The sequence below is a fragment of the Anas platyrhynchos genome, chromosome 2 (assembly GCF_047663525.1).
Source record: "Anas platyrhynchos isolate ZD024472 breed Pekin duck chromosome 2, IASCAAS_PekinDuck_T2T, whole genome shotgun sequence".
Lineage (NCBI taxonomy): Eukaryota > Metazoa > Chordata > Aves > Anseriformes > Anatidae > Anas > Anas platyrhynchos.
The window spans coordinates 88,241,648-88,259,989 of NC_092588.1; the positions used below are offsets into that span (position 1 = coordinate 88,241,648).

The window sequence follows — 18,342 nt, forward strand, 5'->3', positions numbered from 1 at the left end:
CCTTTCCAGCAAACTCAGCTGCACGTGCACTATTTTCTGGTCGTACCGTTTTGCAAGTAGACATTGAAAAAGGTTAAAAGTCAAAACAAGGAAGCCATATCTTTAAGTTAAATTCAAATTTTCTTGAAATAAGTAGCAGTCTCAGAGTAGCAAATCAGGCTATGTAAGGCTATATACTTAGAAATGTCTGGCTTAAAAAAAACCAACAACCTTTATTCATTCTCCACTAGTGCCCCCCCCAGAGTGGCTTTTTTAGAACATTCACAGGAAACATTGCACTAAGTGCTCTACCCTTGCAGTCACGCCATTTTCATTTTCACATCAAGTATGTTAACTTGCTTTTAAAACAGTGCAGAGGCCCTCCTCAACTTTTTATATGTGTGCTTTTAATACGCTGTTTTTTCTTTTACTTACACTTCCAGTTACTGGTTATGTTTCAGGGTCAAGAAGAATCACATGAGGAAAATCAAATTTTAAAGAGACAGATAGGCAAGGTCATAATCTTTAAAAGTTCTTCTTTTTTTTTTTTTTTTAATAGTCATCCACTTACTTGATGTGATGATGTGCTCGTTCACCTGCCTGGTTTCAATAAAACAAAGTTTTACACGTAGTTAATCTTTTCATTTTCACAAGAAGTTAATCAAATAGTGCAAATGACGATGCATGCTCATAGTTACCAATATATTGCTTTATTTCTTGGTAGCAAATTAAGGCTTTTTAGTGAGATTTGTACAGTACAGGCCAATTTAAACATTAGAAACCTTTAAAACCATGTAGCACTATTCATTCAATTTATCGTAGCCAGAAAAGTAGCTTTTTTACTTTTTTAATTATTATTAAAAAGTTAAATGTTACTAATGAGGCCTTATATTTCATGAGTGCAAATGGCTCAAAATCCCACCATCTTCAGGAATGGGCTCAACATTTACTATTTTGGGGGCCATTTTCAGATAAAGGATAAACAGAGAGTATAGCTGGCTCGGATAAATATACTGTAATACTTGCTGGAGAAGAATCTCTAATTTTAAAAATACAGAAAGGAAAACTAAAGTGATGTTAACTCCTCAAAGGATGATATCACCCCCTGCTAGCCACTGGCCAGTAATAGTAGCAATGACAAATTCATTTTCCTTGGCCCTCCTTGCTTTAGGATAACCTTATTTATAATTCAGAGGTGATGACATCCCATAAGTTAAGAAACTCAAAATTGGAGGAACATAGATACATTACAGGACTCTTTGCCCAAGAAGGACAAGTTCCCTCTGCAGGGACATGTCCAAAGCACTGCTTTTTTGTAATCTGAGAGAGCATTGCTACAAGTATTTCCTCAGCAATTATGTATTTTTCACGAGCATATGGATTTTCACTTCATATCAATGATTTTATTAGTGTTGTCTGGAGATGATGGAACTACTGCTTATGAAAACCAGACACGGTGCTTCCCTTCTTATGTTCTCTACCAAGACATTTATAGCATTTGAGCTGAACGTATGAATTCACCTGTCAGTCACGCACAGGGGGCCTCCCTGAAAATATCATCACCCCTTACATGTCTGGCTTTCAGATCTGAGCATTACATGTGAAAATGCAGAGAAACGGCTGCCAGAAAACTGTGAAGAAAGTAACCATGAAATGACCGTGTGCTCTGGGGAAGGAGGCAGCAGATGGGGGAAGCTCCCAGCCACACGTGCTCTTGCATGAGCACGAGTGACCATGAGAGTACAATGGGCTTCCAGTGTCACAGGGCAAAGCTGGCACCATGATGCCATGTTGAACAGCAGCTTTTCTCCAGCTTATGGGAACATGCACAGAGAAGGAGTCACAAAATTTAAACCTATCATGTGAATAACATTCCAAGCCCTTCTCTCCCCCAGGGTGTTATCTAACGCCTTTGAAGTCTCAAGATCAGCTATCTGTTGAACTGTAAGGCCACAGAAAAGGGTCAGGTTTCCACATGTACTAAAGCACGTATTGAACACAGCTCAATGCAGGTGCCTGGTTTGCTCAGGGAACATCAGCTGCAGTGGTGCCATGGGTGCTGAAGAGGTACCGTGAAGGAATAAAGGCAGACTTTCTGGCGGCGGCAGCACAGTGCAGTGACTGGGACTGCCTTGTGCAAAGCTCTCCACAGCACCTCAGGGTCCCTGGTGTACTACAGCACTAGCTTAGCCTGATGCAGAATTACAGTGGCTTTCTGGGTGGATTTGCTGGCTTTTCCCCTTGCCGGGCCATCAATCTCTCTATTTTCCTTCACTAAGGTGAAAACGTCACTGCTTATCAGACCCTGCAGCCCCTGTCTGCTACCAGAGGGTGGTACTGCACATGCAGGAGGGGCAGATCTAGAGTTGAAGGCAAGTAGTGATGATGCATGAGTGACCTGGAAGTGAGCTTTCCAGGAGAAACCATGCCTGGGCACAATCTCCAGGTTCACTCCGCAGAGTGCTTGGCAGTGACCAGCAGGTCTTATTCTGCCTCTGTGAAGTGTATTTAAGAACATCACCCAGTATTTCCTGAGGGGTTACAATGATTGGCTACCAAGGAGAAACTACTTGGAGATAAGGGGATGCTTTATCAGCCCTGTTGGAAGAAGTTGGGGAACACAGACACATATTGCATAGTCAGCTTCAAGAGCACAGCTGGAATTCAGATGCATTTGACACAGCTTGGTAGCCTTTCCAAAGGAGGATTACGTGCTACTTCCTTTGGAGGTAGCTACTTTAGCCTGGGACAAGATCGTGGCTGTTAAGGAAATGGCACCCCGACAGGGATGCCGAGCACTCACTGCTTTTGCATTAAGGCAGCCTCTCGACGGAGACCCACCGCACCTTAAAAAGTGATCATACAAAAAGCAAACAAAATAGTCCTCTAGAAACCCCCCCACCAACAACATACAAGAAAAGCTGACTCCCGTGAGCTATAGAAAAAACAGCATTACCGAATATGGGAGCATGTGTTTATACATCAGTGTTTTTAATACTGCATTGCAACAACGGGTGTGTGGTATCCTTTCAGAAGAAGGCAGGGTTGGTGTGCTCTATAATACAGCGCTTGCAATGTCGTTTTACAAATCGCAGAGCATCCACAGACACATCGCAGTCCTGCACATTCAACATCTGCAGGTCAAAACAGTTGGCGGCCACAATCTGCAGGCCTTGCCCAGTGATGCTCTCACATGATTTCAGACTCAGGCGCTTCAGGTTGAAGCAGTTGAGGGCTAGAAACTCCAGGCCGGTGTCTGAGACCAGAGGGCACTTGCCAATATCTAGCGATTTGAGTTTTGTGCAATTTTTGGCGAGGTACTCCACGCCGTGGTCCGTGATGCCCTCGCAGCCCCGCGCATTGAGGTAGCGCAGCTTGCTGCAGTACTTGGCGATGTAGCGGATGCCCACGTCGGTGATCCGCCCGCAGTGAGCGATGCTCAGGTATCGCAGGCGCGACTCCAGCTTGGCGATCTCCCGCATGCCGAAGTCACTGACGAAGCGGCAGTCGCTCACGCTCAGTTCCTTAATGGACGTGCAGTAAATCATCAGGTAGCGGAGACCCTCGTCGGTGATGCGGACGCAGCGGCGCAGGTAGAGGTGGGTCAGCTGGGTGCAGTGCGCGGCGATGGTGTGCAGGCCTTCGTCCTCCAGGACAAAGCAGTCCGTCATGTCCAGGTAGCGGATGGAGATCTGCTTCCCGTGCAAGGGAGACAGCTTGATGGAGGCTTCGCGAGTCAGGCTGATGCATGTTACCTTGGAGCAGCCTAGGTGGAAAAACAAGGTCAATACAAGCAAGCAGACAGCAAGGCCAGAAAGGTGGCCGTGACATTATGCACTGAAGATAGCTTCATGCTGCACAAACAGATACGTCCTGACTGACCAGCCTGGGTTTGCTGTGATGTGCACCAGGGGAAATAATAAACTCCATCGGAGTGAGTTTGCTTGGGGATTTTGAGTACCAGTAAAGCCACAGACCAATTTCGTCCACATCCCAAATATAAAATAATGGCCCTAGGTTTACCTAGGGACACTCTACGGTCTATTACTGCAATAGACACTCGGTGACAATTTGAGAAAATGGTATTACATGACAACCATGCAGCTTTTTGATCCGAGGCAGTCTCATTGCTGACGGGCTGAGTTTGTAAACCAACATCAGAGGCTCTTTCACCATCAAACCCCATTATAAAAGAGAAGGAAAACCCCACCCACCCTCCAAAAAGCATTTGGGGAGCAGATGTGAATCCAGCCCCAAGCCTGCAATGTGGGAATGATGCAAAACCATGGCAAGAAGATGTGTTTGCAGAAGGGTGGAGATTTGGGTAACCTAAGGAAAATGGGGAGAGTCAGCAGGAGCCTACAGACTTGTAAGGGCACGGGAGGACAAGGACAGACACAGAAAAGGACTATTTCAAGTGAGAAAGTCTGGCCATGAATGGCTGTAACTAGACTAGAGGAGAAACACCAGACCTTGCAAGGGAAGAGAAAAAGCTAGATGAAAGGGAAAACCACAGTCACAGACTTCCTCCATTTTTGATCTCCACTCTGTGCATGTTGGTGAATGAAAGCTTTTTTGGCAAGTGCTGTTTCTGCTCCATTGCAAACTGTAGTCTCAGGGCTCCTGAAGGGAAATTCTTATCTGTGTCCAGTTCGTCTGGATACATTACATTAGCATGGCTAGAAATAGCTGCGAGGATGACCTCCTAGTGCTCAAGGCCCATCAGTTTCAGCCACAAATGTCTACCCAGGCAAATTCTGCAGCTTACACCTAAAGAGGTGCCCTCAGGTACGCACAGAAGGAACTTTTCTGTATTGCTAAAATGCTGGCCAACAGCAATGAACTGAGCCATGAAAAGCCAGAAAGGCTAGAATGACAACCTTAGATCTCCACGGATCATAAATGCTGCACAAATCCTGTAGTCTGGAAAAAAAAAAGCATGCCAATCTTTGTATAAAGTCCACCTCAAAAACTCGGATGACCCAAACCCATACCATTTGTTACAATAGGCTCTTATTCAGAAGCTTACTGGAAGGTTTGAATATGCTTCAGAGAAAAAAAAAAAAAGAAAAAAAGAAAAACCTTCTGATAATCCAGAAGGCTCACACAAATGCCCTAAGAAGCATGAGATATGGACAGCTTACAACCTACAATTAGATTCCTACATTCATTGCTTGAGTTTGCAGCTGGATTTTTAATTTAGACTTCAAATCTATGTGAACAGATGCAAAGTTTACCTTAGGCCTCACCAAATGAAACTGGCAAATTGTCCACAGGTCATGCAGAAGCTCTGGGACCTTGAGGCAAAGCACCTTGTTCACAGAACAACATCTTCTTAAAACTGAATGCAGCTAATTCCTCCCCTGGCTGGGTTGTAGATCCATCTGTGCTATGGTGCAATTTTTGGAAATATGTTTGCCTTCAAATAAATAATATTTACACGCTCCAAAATACAAAGTGTTTTCACTAAAGGGAAGCAGAACAGTCCAATATTAATAGTTTAAAATTTCTCCCCTAATACGCTCTTTGGAGTAGGCAAAATGCAAAAATGCACAACCCGAGTCCCCATCCTTGAGCTGGGTTTTCATAGAAAAAACTGGCACCTAGGCATAAATCTGTTGGATCTGATATAGCTGTCTCTATTGTGCTAGCACAAAGAGGCTGCTGGATTAAGGGACCAGTCCAGAAATTTCACATGCTGACCAGAATTCAGTTTTACAATGTGGTTAAGTGAGAATGAAGGGTTGATGAGGCAGAGGAGAATGTTCTGCCTGCTGTGGGTCCAAGAAAGGGGAGTGATGTAATGACGACAATTAAAAAGTGAATAGGTCAGAAGTCTCTCAGCAGGGTTGGAGTCACTGTACAGAAGAGTGTGATCACTGTTTTGACAAGCTCAGCATCGTCTTGTCTAGTTACTTTGGCCACAGTGTAAAATATTTCAGGGGAAGGGTATTCAAAATGGTTCCACCAGAAAAAGAATCCATGTCGATATACAACTGGCTGATTTTTAGCCAAAATGACAAGTTTCTGGGTCTGCAACTATTTTTCTGTCCTTAATAATAAAAAATGTAAAAACAAAGCTCTTGTAGCAGGATTTTCCATAAAGGAAGTATAACTGATTTTTAAATGGGAGATGAAACTTCCAAACAGATTAAAAAATTGTTGGCAGGCATGTTAGATAATAACTTGCAGTCAAGCTCAACCAGCTTCTAGAGATATCTCCGACTTGCCCACAAAGTGGATGCTGAGAGTGACAGAACTTGTATTGTGGAGAGCTCTGAAAGTTAATACGAACGTCTGGTTCTGACATTACATATTTTGGTACTTTATTGCTGCCAAGTAACCATCCAGGAGGAGAGGGATTCAACTCGATGTACGAATGTGAACTGGGTTTTAACCAGCTAGCTGCAAGGATGGTGTTATACTCCAGCACAAGTACCTAATTTTTCTTGCTCAGTGTGAAACCCGATCAGCAAACCACTTCAGTGCTGAGATTTACTTGAACATCAAGATGAAAGCCTAGTCCTAATTACTCCCTGGACCTGATTACAGAAGCAATCTTTTCACATGAGATCTCATTTTAGCTTCAAATTTATGCAAGGTCCTAGAGTGCAACCCCATTTCAAACAAGTCCAGGGAGAGCCTGTCTGTACAGCAGTCAAAATTGCTGTCTGAAACCTTGTTGGAATTCTTTTCATAAGACACTCAGGTATGAAAACAAGCGTCATTTTTCTTTCTTTTTCAAGTGTTGTTTTTCTTCCCCACCCCCCTCTTTTTTTTTTTTTTTTTTCCCTCTCTTTCTTTTCCCCTCCCCGGTCTCTTTTCTGGCCTTCCCTGTCCTACCTTCTATTTAAACTTGGTACCCCAGGGGCAGTAGGAGAGCAGTCTGGCACAGTCTGAGGAGGGCAACTGCCTTCACACCACAATGCAGACTGGTGAGTCTTGGGCCCTGACCTTTGAAGACGACTACTTACAACCACAGATGCATGGATTGCTTTTCCCAATTTGTTTGTAAGCTCAGGGATCACCTCTTCTCTTTGAGAAAATGGAGAGAACAGAAAGAATGAGAGCAAGCAAAATCACTTTATAGGAAACATCCCCAGAGATGGACAAGGTGAGGCTTTAAGAAGCACTTTAAATCTGCCCAACAGCATCACTGTATGTTCAAGCAAGGCTTTCTCTTGCTTTGGTCCTTGATGTTCACTAAACTAATTACACTTTTTTTTTTTTTTCTCCCTCAAATCTGTTTCCCCTCTTCACAGAATATCTGCTGGACCTGGCTTTTCCAGGTGCTGTAAGATGCCTTTTCCCTGTCAATTCTGCAATTTGTTATTGAGCAGAGGTGCCTTTGTGGTGAGACTCCAACAGGAGTTCCTCACTAAAGATCCATGTGCTGACAGAGGGGGTGTCCTGCCCTTCCAGCAAGGAAGAAAAAAATGGGGCATAATTGAAACGATTAAACTAGTTCCTGTGGATAACACAGATTTTTTTTTTTAAATGGAGAGGTTGGCATTATACACAGAGCAATCTCCATAGGAGCCAAGGAGCCATTACCTTGTGAAGGTAATGCAATCAGTGGCACACGTAATATGAAGACAGATCAGACTCACCTTTCATCTGAGCACACTGCTGTGGCGTATTCACCACTGTGGGCTTTGCTACAACTGAGGTCACTCCTAACCCTATCAGATAGTGTTTGGTTTGATGAGAAGGGTTCATTTCCCCTTCCTCTGCCACCAAGTACAGCACTGTGTGTGAAGCACGTGAAGAATAAAGTTACTCGTGGATCATCACTACATATCCTGACAAAGTGCACAACAACCCTTAAAAAACAGAGTGCCCCACGGAAAATAATCACAGAATGGTTTGGGTTAGAAAAGGCCTTAGAAATAACCCAGTTCCAACCCCTGACCATGGGCAGGGACACCTCCCACCACAACAAGTTGCCCAAAGCCCCATCCAGCCTGGCCTTGAACACTTCCAGGGATGGGATACCCATAATTTCCCTGGGCAACATGTTCCAGAAGAAGTAAAAAAAAAAATAAATCTTTATGTATTTGATTTCAGCCAGACAGGAGTGGAAAATGGAATCCCGCTTCCAAAACATTCTCAAAAATTACCTGCACCCGGAATGAAAAATGCAGGCTCAAAACAAGACCCCAGAGATTCACTCCCCTCAATTCATGTGCAGGCACACGCTGCAAAAGCTGTGTCTGACCCCAAGCACCCTCACCTCTGAGACTGTTCAAAACCAGGGTTTCTCTCCCGTTTGTTCCAAAAAGGAAGGAGCTTGTTCAAGAAAAATCTGAGATTAAAATTACTTTCCTGTCCCACTCTGAGACAAAATTTGAGGAAGACAGGTATTTTACACCACCCCCATCTTCCCATCCCTACCCCCTCCCCACATTTTGGGCCAAACCAACGATCCCTTAGGGACAGTCACCATCTTCAAGGTCTGAAAGTAACAGGCTTGGGGGAACCACCCAGACAAACCTCCAAACAGAGCGTATTTTGAGACTTGGTCTCATCTTTTCTTTTCCCCTGTTTTTGCAAAAATAACTTTGCATATCTATCAGTAGAAGCTGTGGACCTAAACAGTCTCAGCCACTCCCATGGAAAGGCTCTGAGCCTTTCCTCTGTGTCAGCTAACACACTGGTTTGCTGAAGCAGTTCACCCTCAGCTCAGCAATTCTGTTTCCTGCATGTCCAGGCCCAGAATATTTTGAGCCCGTCAACTCTCCACACCACCCTAGAAGATGAAAGTAAGAAAAGCATAAATGTGCACAGGATACAGCCAACCTTCCAAGTGGTATGTAGCTCCAGGTCTAAATCATACAGGCATTTACTCCTGATATTGGACACACTTCAACCTGAGTATGTTGTAGCAACCCACAGCTGATGTCTGTATGTACTGACAATAAGTAATTCAAATGCAAGGTCGCTGTGAATAGATTCCCTGGGACAGAATTCCTCATCACCTGTCAACTGTGGACACTGGTCACAAAAAAGCGAGTAATTCTGATTTGTTGCTGTTTGCTTTATTGCTATCCATGACATTGTGCCATCCTAGCAAACACTAGGTGAAAGAGTTGGACTAATCAGTTAAGAAGGAAGGAAGGAAGGAAGAGAGAGAGAGATAAAGAGAGATAAAGAGAGAAAGAGAGAAAGAAAGAGAGAAAGAGAGAAAGAGAGATAAAGAGAGAAAGAAAGAGAGGAAGAGAGGAAGAGGAAGAGAGAAAGAAAGAGAGAAAGAAAGAGAGAAAGAGAGGAAAGAAGGAAGGAAGGAAGGAAGGAAGGAAGGAAGGAAGGAAGGAAGGAAGGAAGGAAGGAAGGAAGGAAGAGAGAGAGAGAGAGAGAAAGAAAGAAAGAATACAACAACCCATAAGTAAATCAGTGTGCACCAGCTGGGCAGTCTTGGAAAAATCAGCTTATCTGGGCACAAATGACTCAACATCATTGCTTCCTATCCCTGCTTTGCCCTGCTTTGTTGTGTAGCCATCAATACCTCTGCAATGGCAAATCTGGTCTAGCTGATCATGATAAACAGACTATTATTAGACTGATAACAAGGTGGTATCACAAAATAAGTACTGAACATTAAATTTATTCTGGTGCTCTGCTTGGGTGCATCCTTTAAACTAAATGTCTGTGTATTCACAGAGAGGAAAATGCATGTGTCTGACCTTGGGAAAAAAAATCTTCTATCCACAGACACATCTGGGAAAAATTGTCTAAAACATTTCAGCTGATCTAAACAGCTGCAGTGTGATATATTGAAACTGTGGTCAAAGAAAAAGGAGAAAGTCACTAAGCAAGTGTATACACTATAAAAAAAAAGTCACAGCTAGCTACATCTGGTTAAAATAGGAATGGAAGCAAGAGGACCTTGAAGTTTAGCTAGGGATGACATTTGATATTTTTACCCAGACAAAAACCTAGGACTGATTCTGAGCTCCTTCTCAATTCACTCACCAGATTACAGATATACACATCATATATACAGATGATATACTTGTACATATGTAGAGATGGTATCATCTACATACAAATTATATATATATATATACACACACACACAGAAGATTTTAAAACTTTTGCTCTTGCTCCAATAGCTAGCCTTTGCCATGCTACATACTACCAACTGCAACATGGACCCCTGTAAGGCTGCTTTATGCAAACACCTACAAGAGTACTCTTGCTGTTTGAAGGGGTCCCCTCTGTCAGCTGGTCTCCATCAGAGGGGGCCAGTCCGCTCAACTGGTGCTGCTGGCATCTGGGGCATGGGGACTGACACGGTGCCTGGCACACCATGGTGGTAGGAGATGAGCACTCCTACCTCGAAAAACAGCGCAGAAAGGGAAAGAGCGCAGTGTCAGGGAGCAAGGGTAGACTAGCAGGAGGCGTTTTGATGTCTGTGTTTTAAGTATTTCCTGTTACCTGACACATCCAGGTGTTCCAGGTTCGGACACAGTGACACGACATCGAAGACCGCCTCGTTGGAGATGTTGTAACAGCCGGACACCTCCAGCCTCCTCAGTTCTGGGCAGCACTGGGCAATGGTGTAGAGTCCTCTGTCTGTGAGCCGCCTGCAGCCACTAACAATTACCGTCTCCAACATGAGACATACGTTGGGTGTATCCTGACAAAGCCTCCGGGTCAGCACTTTAAGAGCCCTGTCTACGTTGATCGTCTCGCCGGTCAGGCGTATAGTCCTCCAGAGCCGTGGGTCCCAGGCGAGATTGTACCAGCGGCGGCACACGCGGGCACAGCGGCACAGCTGGTTGGTGGGCAGGAAGGAGAAGATCTGGATCATGGAGTGATCGGGCAGCCGGTCTACGTTGGCCTGCTCCTTCTGGTGCTTGGACGCCAGCCGGATGAGGGGATGAGTGAGGCGGGTGGGAGGCGGCGAGTGGACCATGGCAACAGTCTCCCCAGTGACTGAGGATGACGAAGTAGACGAGCCTCGGCCATTCTGGAAACCCTGGGTATTCGGTGGGAATATCAATGCTGGACTGGGCGTGCTGAGCGTCCGCATGCTCAGGTCGGAGTCTGGAAGACAAAACGCAGGGATCAGTAAGCGGCCGGAGGCTGCAGAGCCTGTCCCGCTAACCTGTCTGCTCATGGAGAGAGAGGGGCTGCGGGGTTTGGGCAGGGGGTGAAGCAGGTATTTTTAGCAGGTCGAGTGGGAACACACACTCCCAGAGCTATCTCCGAGCACCACCCCATCCGCCCTGGTGCTGCCACACAGCAGTGACAAGCTGCCCTAGCACAGGGCAGGCTGCAGGCCTGAGCCCTGCAGCTCAGAGGAGACAGCAGCACAACACTAGGGATTTTACATCTTCACACCCTCAGCTGAATACCCCAGGAAACGAGGGCAGCTGAATCAGAGGCTTGTTCGGTGGGGAGGAACTGCAATAACCTCAGCAGCACCTGGGAGCTGCTCAGGGAAGAACAACGCGGGCCTTCGCCTCTCCGCTCTTCCAGGGAGAAGCCGGAGAAAAGGGCAGAAGGCAAATGCTGCTTTGCTCAGCATGCCTGGGCAGATGGGAAAAACACAACCACATGCAAGCATCCTCATCGTGTCGTTAAAGAAGTTCATTTCTCCTGCATGCCAACGGGGACTCAGCAGGTCAACCGAGAGCCTGGCAACTGGCTCTTGAGCGGTTTGGCTGTGCTGCTTCTTGCATGGGCAGAAAGGCACAAGGGGAAAAAGGAACTGCGATCGGGTTTCAAAAAGCAAGACCAGAGAAGTAAGTGGCGAGGAAACAGCACGCCTGGAAGTTTGTTACAGAACCACTGCGCAATGTTTACACCATCTTTTTCCTAGTGCTGCTGCCAGGTTGAAAGCCATCAACCCAAAAAACACACAAAACTATTTGCTATTTCTTTAACATCTTGCAGGCATAAAAATAAAGGGAATCTGCTGCTAAGTAAGCTTGTCTTTGATGAAAGTTTATTTCAACAGTTTTTTTCTTTCTGCTGACATTGCTGCCCAAGAGTCATTTCCACTCCTGCTCCCAGCTCTTCAGCTATGCAGTGCGACAGCAAGTCCTAGACTGGAGAGAACCAGGAGGCATTTCTGACTGTCAAACAAATGCCATGGGTGATACGCTTAGAGACCCTAGGGCATCTCAGCAGTATGCTACACAAAACGCAACCATCGTGTGAGATGAGAGATGGATGCTGGCACAGCTTGCTCATTCCCTCTCTGTCTGACCTCTCCATACCAATCACAACAGAAATGCTTTACAAAGAAAAGCACTGTCCAGATGAACACAGGAACCAAAATGTAACACCCAGCAGAATAACAAGTACCAAGAATGGAGTGAGAACACAGGTTTCACAGCATCAAGATTTCCTCCATGCTGCATCTTGTGCCATCTCTTCAGTGTTCAGACATTTCAGGGAAGCATGCAAAGCCATCTCCTTCAGTAACACCAGCTCTACAGCTTTGCAACTGTGGCTGAATAGAAATGGGTTAAGCAGGGCACACCCAAGAATGCATTCAACAAACCCACACAAATCTGGGTTTAGGCAGAGTTTTCAAATAAACTAATTTTTAGATGAGCTGGATCAATGTTTTACACAAGAATTTCCCCATTCGGCTTTTACTTAGTCCAGCACAGGCATGGTTTCACCTCACTAGCTGCAATAGCAGCAAACAAAGGGTTGCATTCTCACAGTGGGTCTGCAAAGGAGAGAAGCACAACTCCTTAGGTGAAGAAACCAAGGCACAAAGTCCATCAGTTTGCCCAAGACCACCTAGTTCAGGTGAAGACAGATCAAAATCATCATCTCACCCTGTGAAGAAAAATCCCACACTACACAGCTCCTTCCCTCTTCCTTTTTTTGTGTCTTGTTTCACTTAGACAGAAACTCAGTATTTCAGCTAGTGACAGGAAAAACATTTTTTCTTCAAGGCCTTTGAGTCTATTCTATGGCTGTGTGGATCTAACCCAGGGATTTGTAAATTGCTGAGCGAGAACTGTATCTTAACACAGAGTAGGTTTTGCAGACACTCTGCTCCCCTTTGAGACCTCCTAATACCCCCCTGGCAGCTACAGCAAATAATTGCACGGAGGAGTGTTATTTGGAAAGCGTGTAGTATACTTTGGTATTTTAAAAATGAGATTTACAGCTGTAGAGGAAAAAAAAACCACCAGCAGCAGCCAGGCTCCTGCAGACAAGTACTGACTCCACAGACCACTTAGGCAACAGCCCCCTAGATTAATTGTTGCAAGGACTTACCATGTGTTTGACCTCCCTCACATCACCACCAATGACAATGCCTGAAGTTAAACATGTGCATACGATATGGCGGATCTGGAGCCTTTACCTTTTGTTCTTTTCTTCAGATTTTAAGACAAAGAAGCTTCTAATATAAAAGAACATGCATTTTTTTTTTCAAGTGCTGGATGTAGTTCCTACCGCTACATATATTTGGTATTGAGAATTCCTCCCCTTTCCTTTTACTTTTTCATTTGCTTTGGGGTTTATTTTATTGTTGTTGTGGTGTTGTTATTGTTTTTTTTTTGTTTGTTTGTTTTTTTTTCTTAAACCAGTACAAAAAGGAGAAACAAACCAATAAAAATAAAACCCACATGAGAAACACTTGTTTCTACACAGCAAAATAGATGGATGAAAAATCAAAATCAAAAAGTTTCATTTTTTAAATGTTTGCTATCAACATTTTCTACCACTGTGAGAATGTGGTTACCTCCTGTAAGACAGTCTCCCAGCACAACTTGAAAGCATACATTTTTAGTCTGTGATTGCTGAAAACACCAAAAGATCTCTACAGGGTTACATTCTTCCCTATGCTTATACTTCAGTATAAAAAAGCTTTTAATGCTCCATGATGCTCCCTCCTGTGATCAAAGCATCAAGCTAATACGGCTAATCTCCATTCCTTTTGGACCAAAAAATGGCATTCCTTCCTCACTCCTTTGCTAACTGTGCATAATCAATACCTTAGACATTCCGGATGCATAATATATTACTAAAATGTGGTTTTTAACTTAGACCTAGAGCTAAAAAAATGTGACCTTCTGTTTTATGGTAACACTCCGTGCTTGCTTCATGCTCTCCTAATTCTCTCATTAGTATAGCTGTTCCAGATGTGCATCCTGTATTTCCTTTACCTCTAATCCTGAAGGTGCTCCATGTGAAATTTGCTCCCCCCACCTTCAGGACACGGACTTCCAAATGGATACACACACATGCATACGCACGCACCTCTTCCCAACCCTTTTCTTTCCCCCCCCCGAAACAACGTTGTCATTATGTTCAAACAAGAGAGGTGAGGGAGCATTAGTGGTCTGCTGAGTCTGTAACGCAGTATGCTCCTAGGCAGGAATTTTGCCAGTAGCTTAGCTGAACTCCTTACAGAGGTATTCCCACTTACTGCTTGTCGTGCACCCCTGAGAGGAAAAGAAAAAATAGCAGGTGAGTTCAGGAGGTTTTTGCCAGTAAAAACTTGGAAAGCTTTTTGCTAGCATTTAAAACTTCAGCAAAACCCTTGGTCTATTGTACGTTTTCCAGGCTTTTCAAGTATTGTTGGGAGGGACTTCCTGCATATCCGAGCTTCTAAGACTTTCATTCAAATTTTGTTCTTCACCATTTGCTGAGTGCCAGCTAACAGACGGAGCTGGGCCGAGACAGGGCAACCCACTGACAGCATGCCATCAATAAACGCCATCCTGCAACTGCAAACGAAGCTACTGATTGCAGTTCTCAGTACAATCATTCCAGACACATACTGTAACAAGCACATCTTTTCCTGAAAACCACTGTTTAAAAGCCCAAAATGCAGCTTTGCATTTTCGTGATCTTCAAAAGTAAAAAAATGTACAAAGCAGCCCTGTGTCTCCCTCCCTACAACCTCTTCTACCCCTCTTCCTCCCTAATTACCAATGCATTTCTGCAAGATGCTTTTTATTATGGCTTTGTTCAGGCTCTGAAAACTGTTTGTTGATACAAGAGAAAATTTCTTAACAATCTTTAAAGAAATCTCAAAAGACGCGTGCCAAAAACACAACTATAAAAGCTGACACAGAGGGAGAAAATGCACTGGAGGGAGTTTTCTTATTCCATCAGGAATCTGGTTTATTTCAAAGTTGGAGTTTTTTTAGTTCTTTTTTTCTTTTTTTTTTCCCAGTTTGGTTTCCCAATGTGTACATACATCTGGGGAAAAGGAGCCTTACCTATGTATGACTCAAACCAAGGCTAGGTCTTTGTGCATTCTGGCCTTGACAGCAACACACAGTCTCTGGTTTCGGGACCAGAGGAAGAAAACAATGTCATGCTTTTGTTCGACCAGCAGTGGGCACTAACACAGGACACCTGATGTCCGGATCCCAACGCGGACTTTTTGAGATTGAACCACTGCCTGTGTTTAAAGTGTGACTCCGTGTAACCATAGTTTTCACTAGGGAGCTGTGTGCACCTGTCGTGAAGTGAGTGCTATACTGCGCTCCCCAGCTTTACAGAACTAAAATGAAACTTTCAATAAATACCAACAAAATTTCAGGTCCTTGTCTGACAACTGAAATGCACCCTTCATGTAGATCTGCTGTCACTGCTGAGGCTTTTAGCAACTCAAAGGAGAGAGTTAAGCCAAAATATGTGTAGCCTCTGAAGAGTCAGTATAGCTGAGAAAACTTAAAAGAAAATGGCATTTTTATTACAACATTAGATGCAAAATAATGTGTGCAAAAAAACACTTAAGCATAGTATAGACACAACACAGTCTCCTCACCAGTAAAAATGGTGCATAAATATTGGCTATTTTACTAAGTGCAATGTTGGTCTAGACTTCACGTTTTTACTATGATACCATCCCCCTGCCCATGCCAAAACTACTTGTTTTACTGAGTGTGTGGAGAGGGGAGCCTATAGCGGCTGTCAAAGCTGTAGAAATGGGGACAGAAGCGACCTGCAGCAGGAACACTATGAGCTGGTTCAACAGGAGACTCCTGAATGCGACAGACTGATGCCAAACACGTCTGTCTTTGAGGAAGACACCACAGCATGCAGCTAACACAGCAGGATGTGACAGGGGTGTTTGTACTCCAGGGTCAAGGGCATGGGGAAGTCCCAGAAAATCAGGCACCTGCAAAAAAGAGTGTCTTCCACATCCGAAAAGTCCTTACACATTTCCCACAGGCTGAGGCACCACCACCGACCTCGCATTGTCCCAGCAGGGCTTGGAGAGTCTGTGACAGCGAAGAGGCAGCCGGGACAAAACTCACTGCATGACCTCGCACAGGGCTGCAGCAGTCAAGGCCGCTAGCAAGGGTTGCTCAGCAGAGATACCGACGTGATTTTGCAACTTTTTATGAGTGAGAATGTACAGAGCGTGAAGCAGGGCTGGATTAGCTCTCTTGAGGTCTCTCTCCAAGAACACTTAAACCGTCTCTGATGTACATGTCTGCCCTGTTCTTAATTTCCAGGGAAAGCTATAACTCAACTCATTGAGGTGCCTGTTCCAGTGTTGTCACCTTATCGAGTTTCTAAGTTTTTCCTATTACCCAACTCATGCAAGAAGCTGTTTCTTCCCTTCTCCTAGTGCTTGTGAACAAGGAGAGATCTTCCCTCGTTCAGCAAGGATTTCTGGCAGGTACTTACTCAGACTGCAGTCCTTTCCTCCCAGTCACATCACCAACATTGGCAGTGTCTCCTTGTTTCTCCTTTAGACTTTTCCAACCTGTGTGTACATCTCCTCAAGCCCAGTGCTCCAAACTGACCACAGCACTCCAAGCCAACCCCAGCAGTGGTTACAGCAGAGTCCTTCCCTCCTGTATTTCATGGAAATCACACTGTCAACCTTCCAGACTTTAACAGTCTCAGAAGAATGATGCATTCAGTTTGTGATTCAATGCATCGCCCAGATTCCCACGTGTCATACAGCTGCCTGGCCAGTTATTTTCTTCTATATCCTCTATTCATCTTCCTCACACCTGTCTCTTTTGAGAGTGGTACTTTTTCTCTCCCCTTAATCTTTAATATTTTCAAGAGCGTTTTAAGTCCAGAGCAACCTTCTCAAATTGTGCTCATTTTCAGTTTTCTAAACATACCACATGTTCAGTGTCACAAAATTTAACCCATTCCTCCAGTTTTGTGTGTCAATTTGATTCAAACAGACGGCTTCTGGAGAGGGATGGAAAACCGAGTAAATTATTAAAGAAAACTGTAAGGTATGGCAGGGCAGGTCCCTACAGGGCTCTCTTTGAAACACCATCACAGTCGACAAATACGCAGTGATAACTATGCAACATGCAATTCCCCTTTGGTGGCCACGTTATGATGATTTCACTTAGTCGGCATTGTTTCCTGGCTCGCTTCCAGCACAGACATGCAAAAGTCTAAATAACCCTGAGATGGGTTATATCCCCCGTTTCCCTCTCATCAGACTATTTGTCCTTACTAGCACAGAAAATCAGCCTGAAAATGTAAGTAAGATGAAGGGAACAACAGATCTTTAGCAAAGTTGAAAACTTATTTCTTATCCTGTGAGAACTTGTAGGTCAAGCAACTCTCTTTTCGAGAGCAAAGACCTGTGACAAAGCTCGATTTTTCAGTGTAAAAACAAGCAGCATCAGAGCTCATGAAGTAATTGCATCCACATGCTCCTGGAAGGAATGGTTCCATGGAACTTAAAATAACCCTTTATAATTTTTAAAAACCTCCCACAGAACGTAGTAAGAATGTGTACCTATTGTACAAGGCTGGAGACAGTGTTACAAGGCCACCTGGAAGAGGGATATGTTAACCTAGATGTGAAGCCACCTCATAGTAGTTTCTGTGTGACATTTTACACCTTGGATTATACTGGTGTAACTTCCCGTTGATGTTGAACTCCAGTTTTCTTTAGTCCATAAACTCCTCTAAATACCTTTAGAGACCTGATCTCGCATTCCTGGCATATTCACACTAGATACTTAAAGTCAAACAGCACTGCAAGTGAAATAATCGTTACAGTTTTATTAAGCAAATAATTCTTCCTTACAATGCATTTGTCGAAAGCTGGAACTAATTTGCCACCTATTGACTTTGTCCCTTGCCACTTGGCAACAATTAAATTTATCCCCACGGTTTTGAACAGAGCCAAAAAATATGAAGACTGTGGGGAAAAAAAAAAAAAGGAAAAAGTAATCTTTCATCATATTAATTGTCATTGTATTAATTCATCATTTTAATTTCTGAAGTCAGAGCATCTTAATTTTGCCTTTGGTACCACCAGTGATACTAGCACATCAGTTCTGACAAAAGGGTTCGTCAGTGTGTCATTTCTGGTAAATAACATAGTGATAGATGGGATGGCGTGTTTTTTCCATGTTCAGTAAATATCTAACCCCAAAATGA

The 18,342-nt window shown here is 44.1% G+C and overlaps 1 protein-coding gene across 4 annotated transcripts in view; it reads right to left on the reverse strand.

The window, feature by feature from the left end:
• Positions 1-673: 673 nt before the first annotated feature.
• The window catches only part of FBXL7 (F-box and leucine rich repeat protein 7), a 215,586-nt gene continuing 197,917 nt past the window's right edge, over positions 674-18,342 (reverse strand). For all 4 annotated transcript variants that reach the window (XM_072035020.1, XM_072035018.1, XM_072035019.1 and 1 more), the window contains 2 exons: positions 10,417-11,028; positions 674-3,745 (listed from right to left, as the gene is read on the reverse strand). In XM_072035020.1, coding sequence (XP_071891121.1) covers positions 3,009-3,745; positions 10,417-11,014 — 1,335 coding nt within the window. In that variant the 5' untranslated portion in view covers positions 11,015-11,028 and the 3' untranslated portion in view covers positions 674-3,008. The remainder of the gene's footprint in view (positions 3,746-10,416; positions 11,029-18,342) is intronic.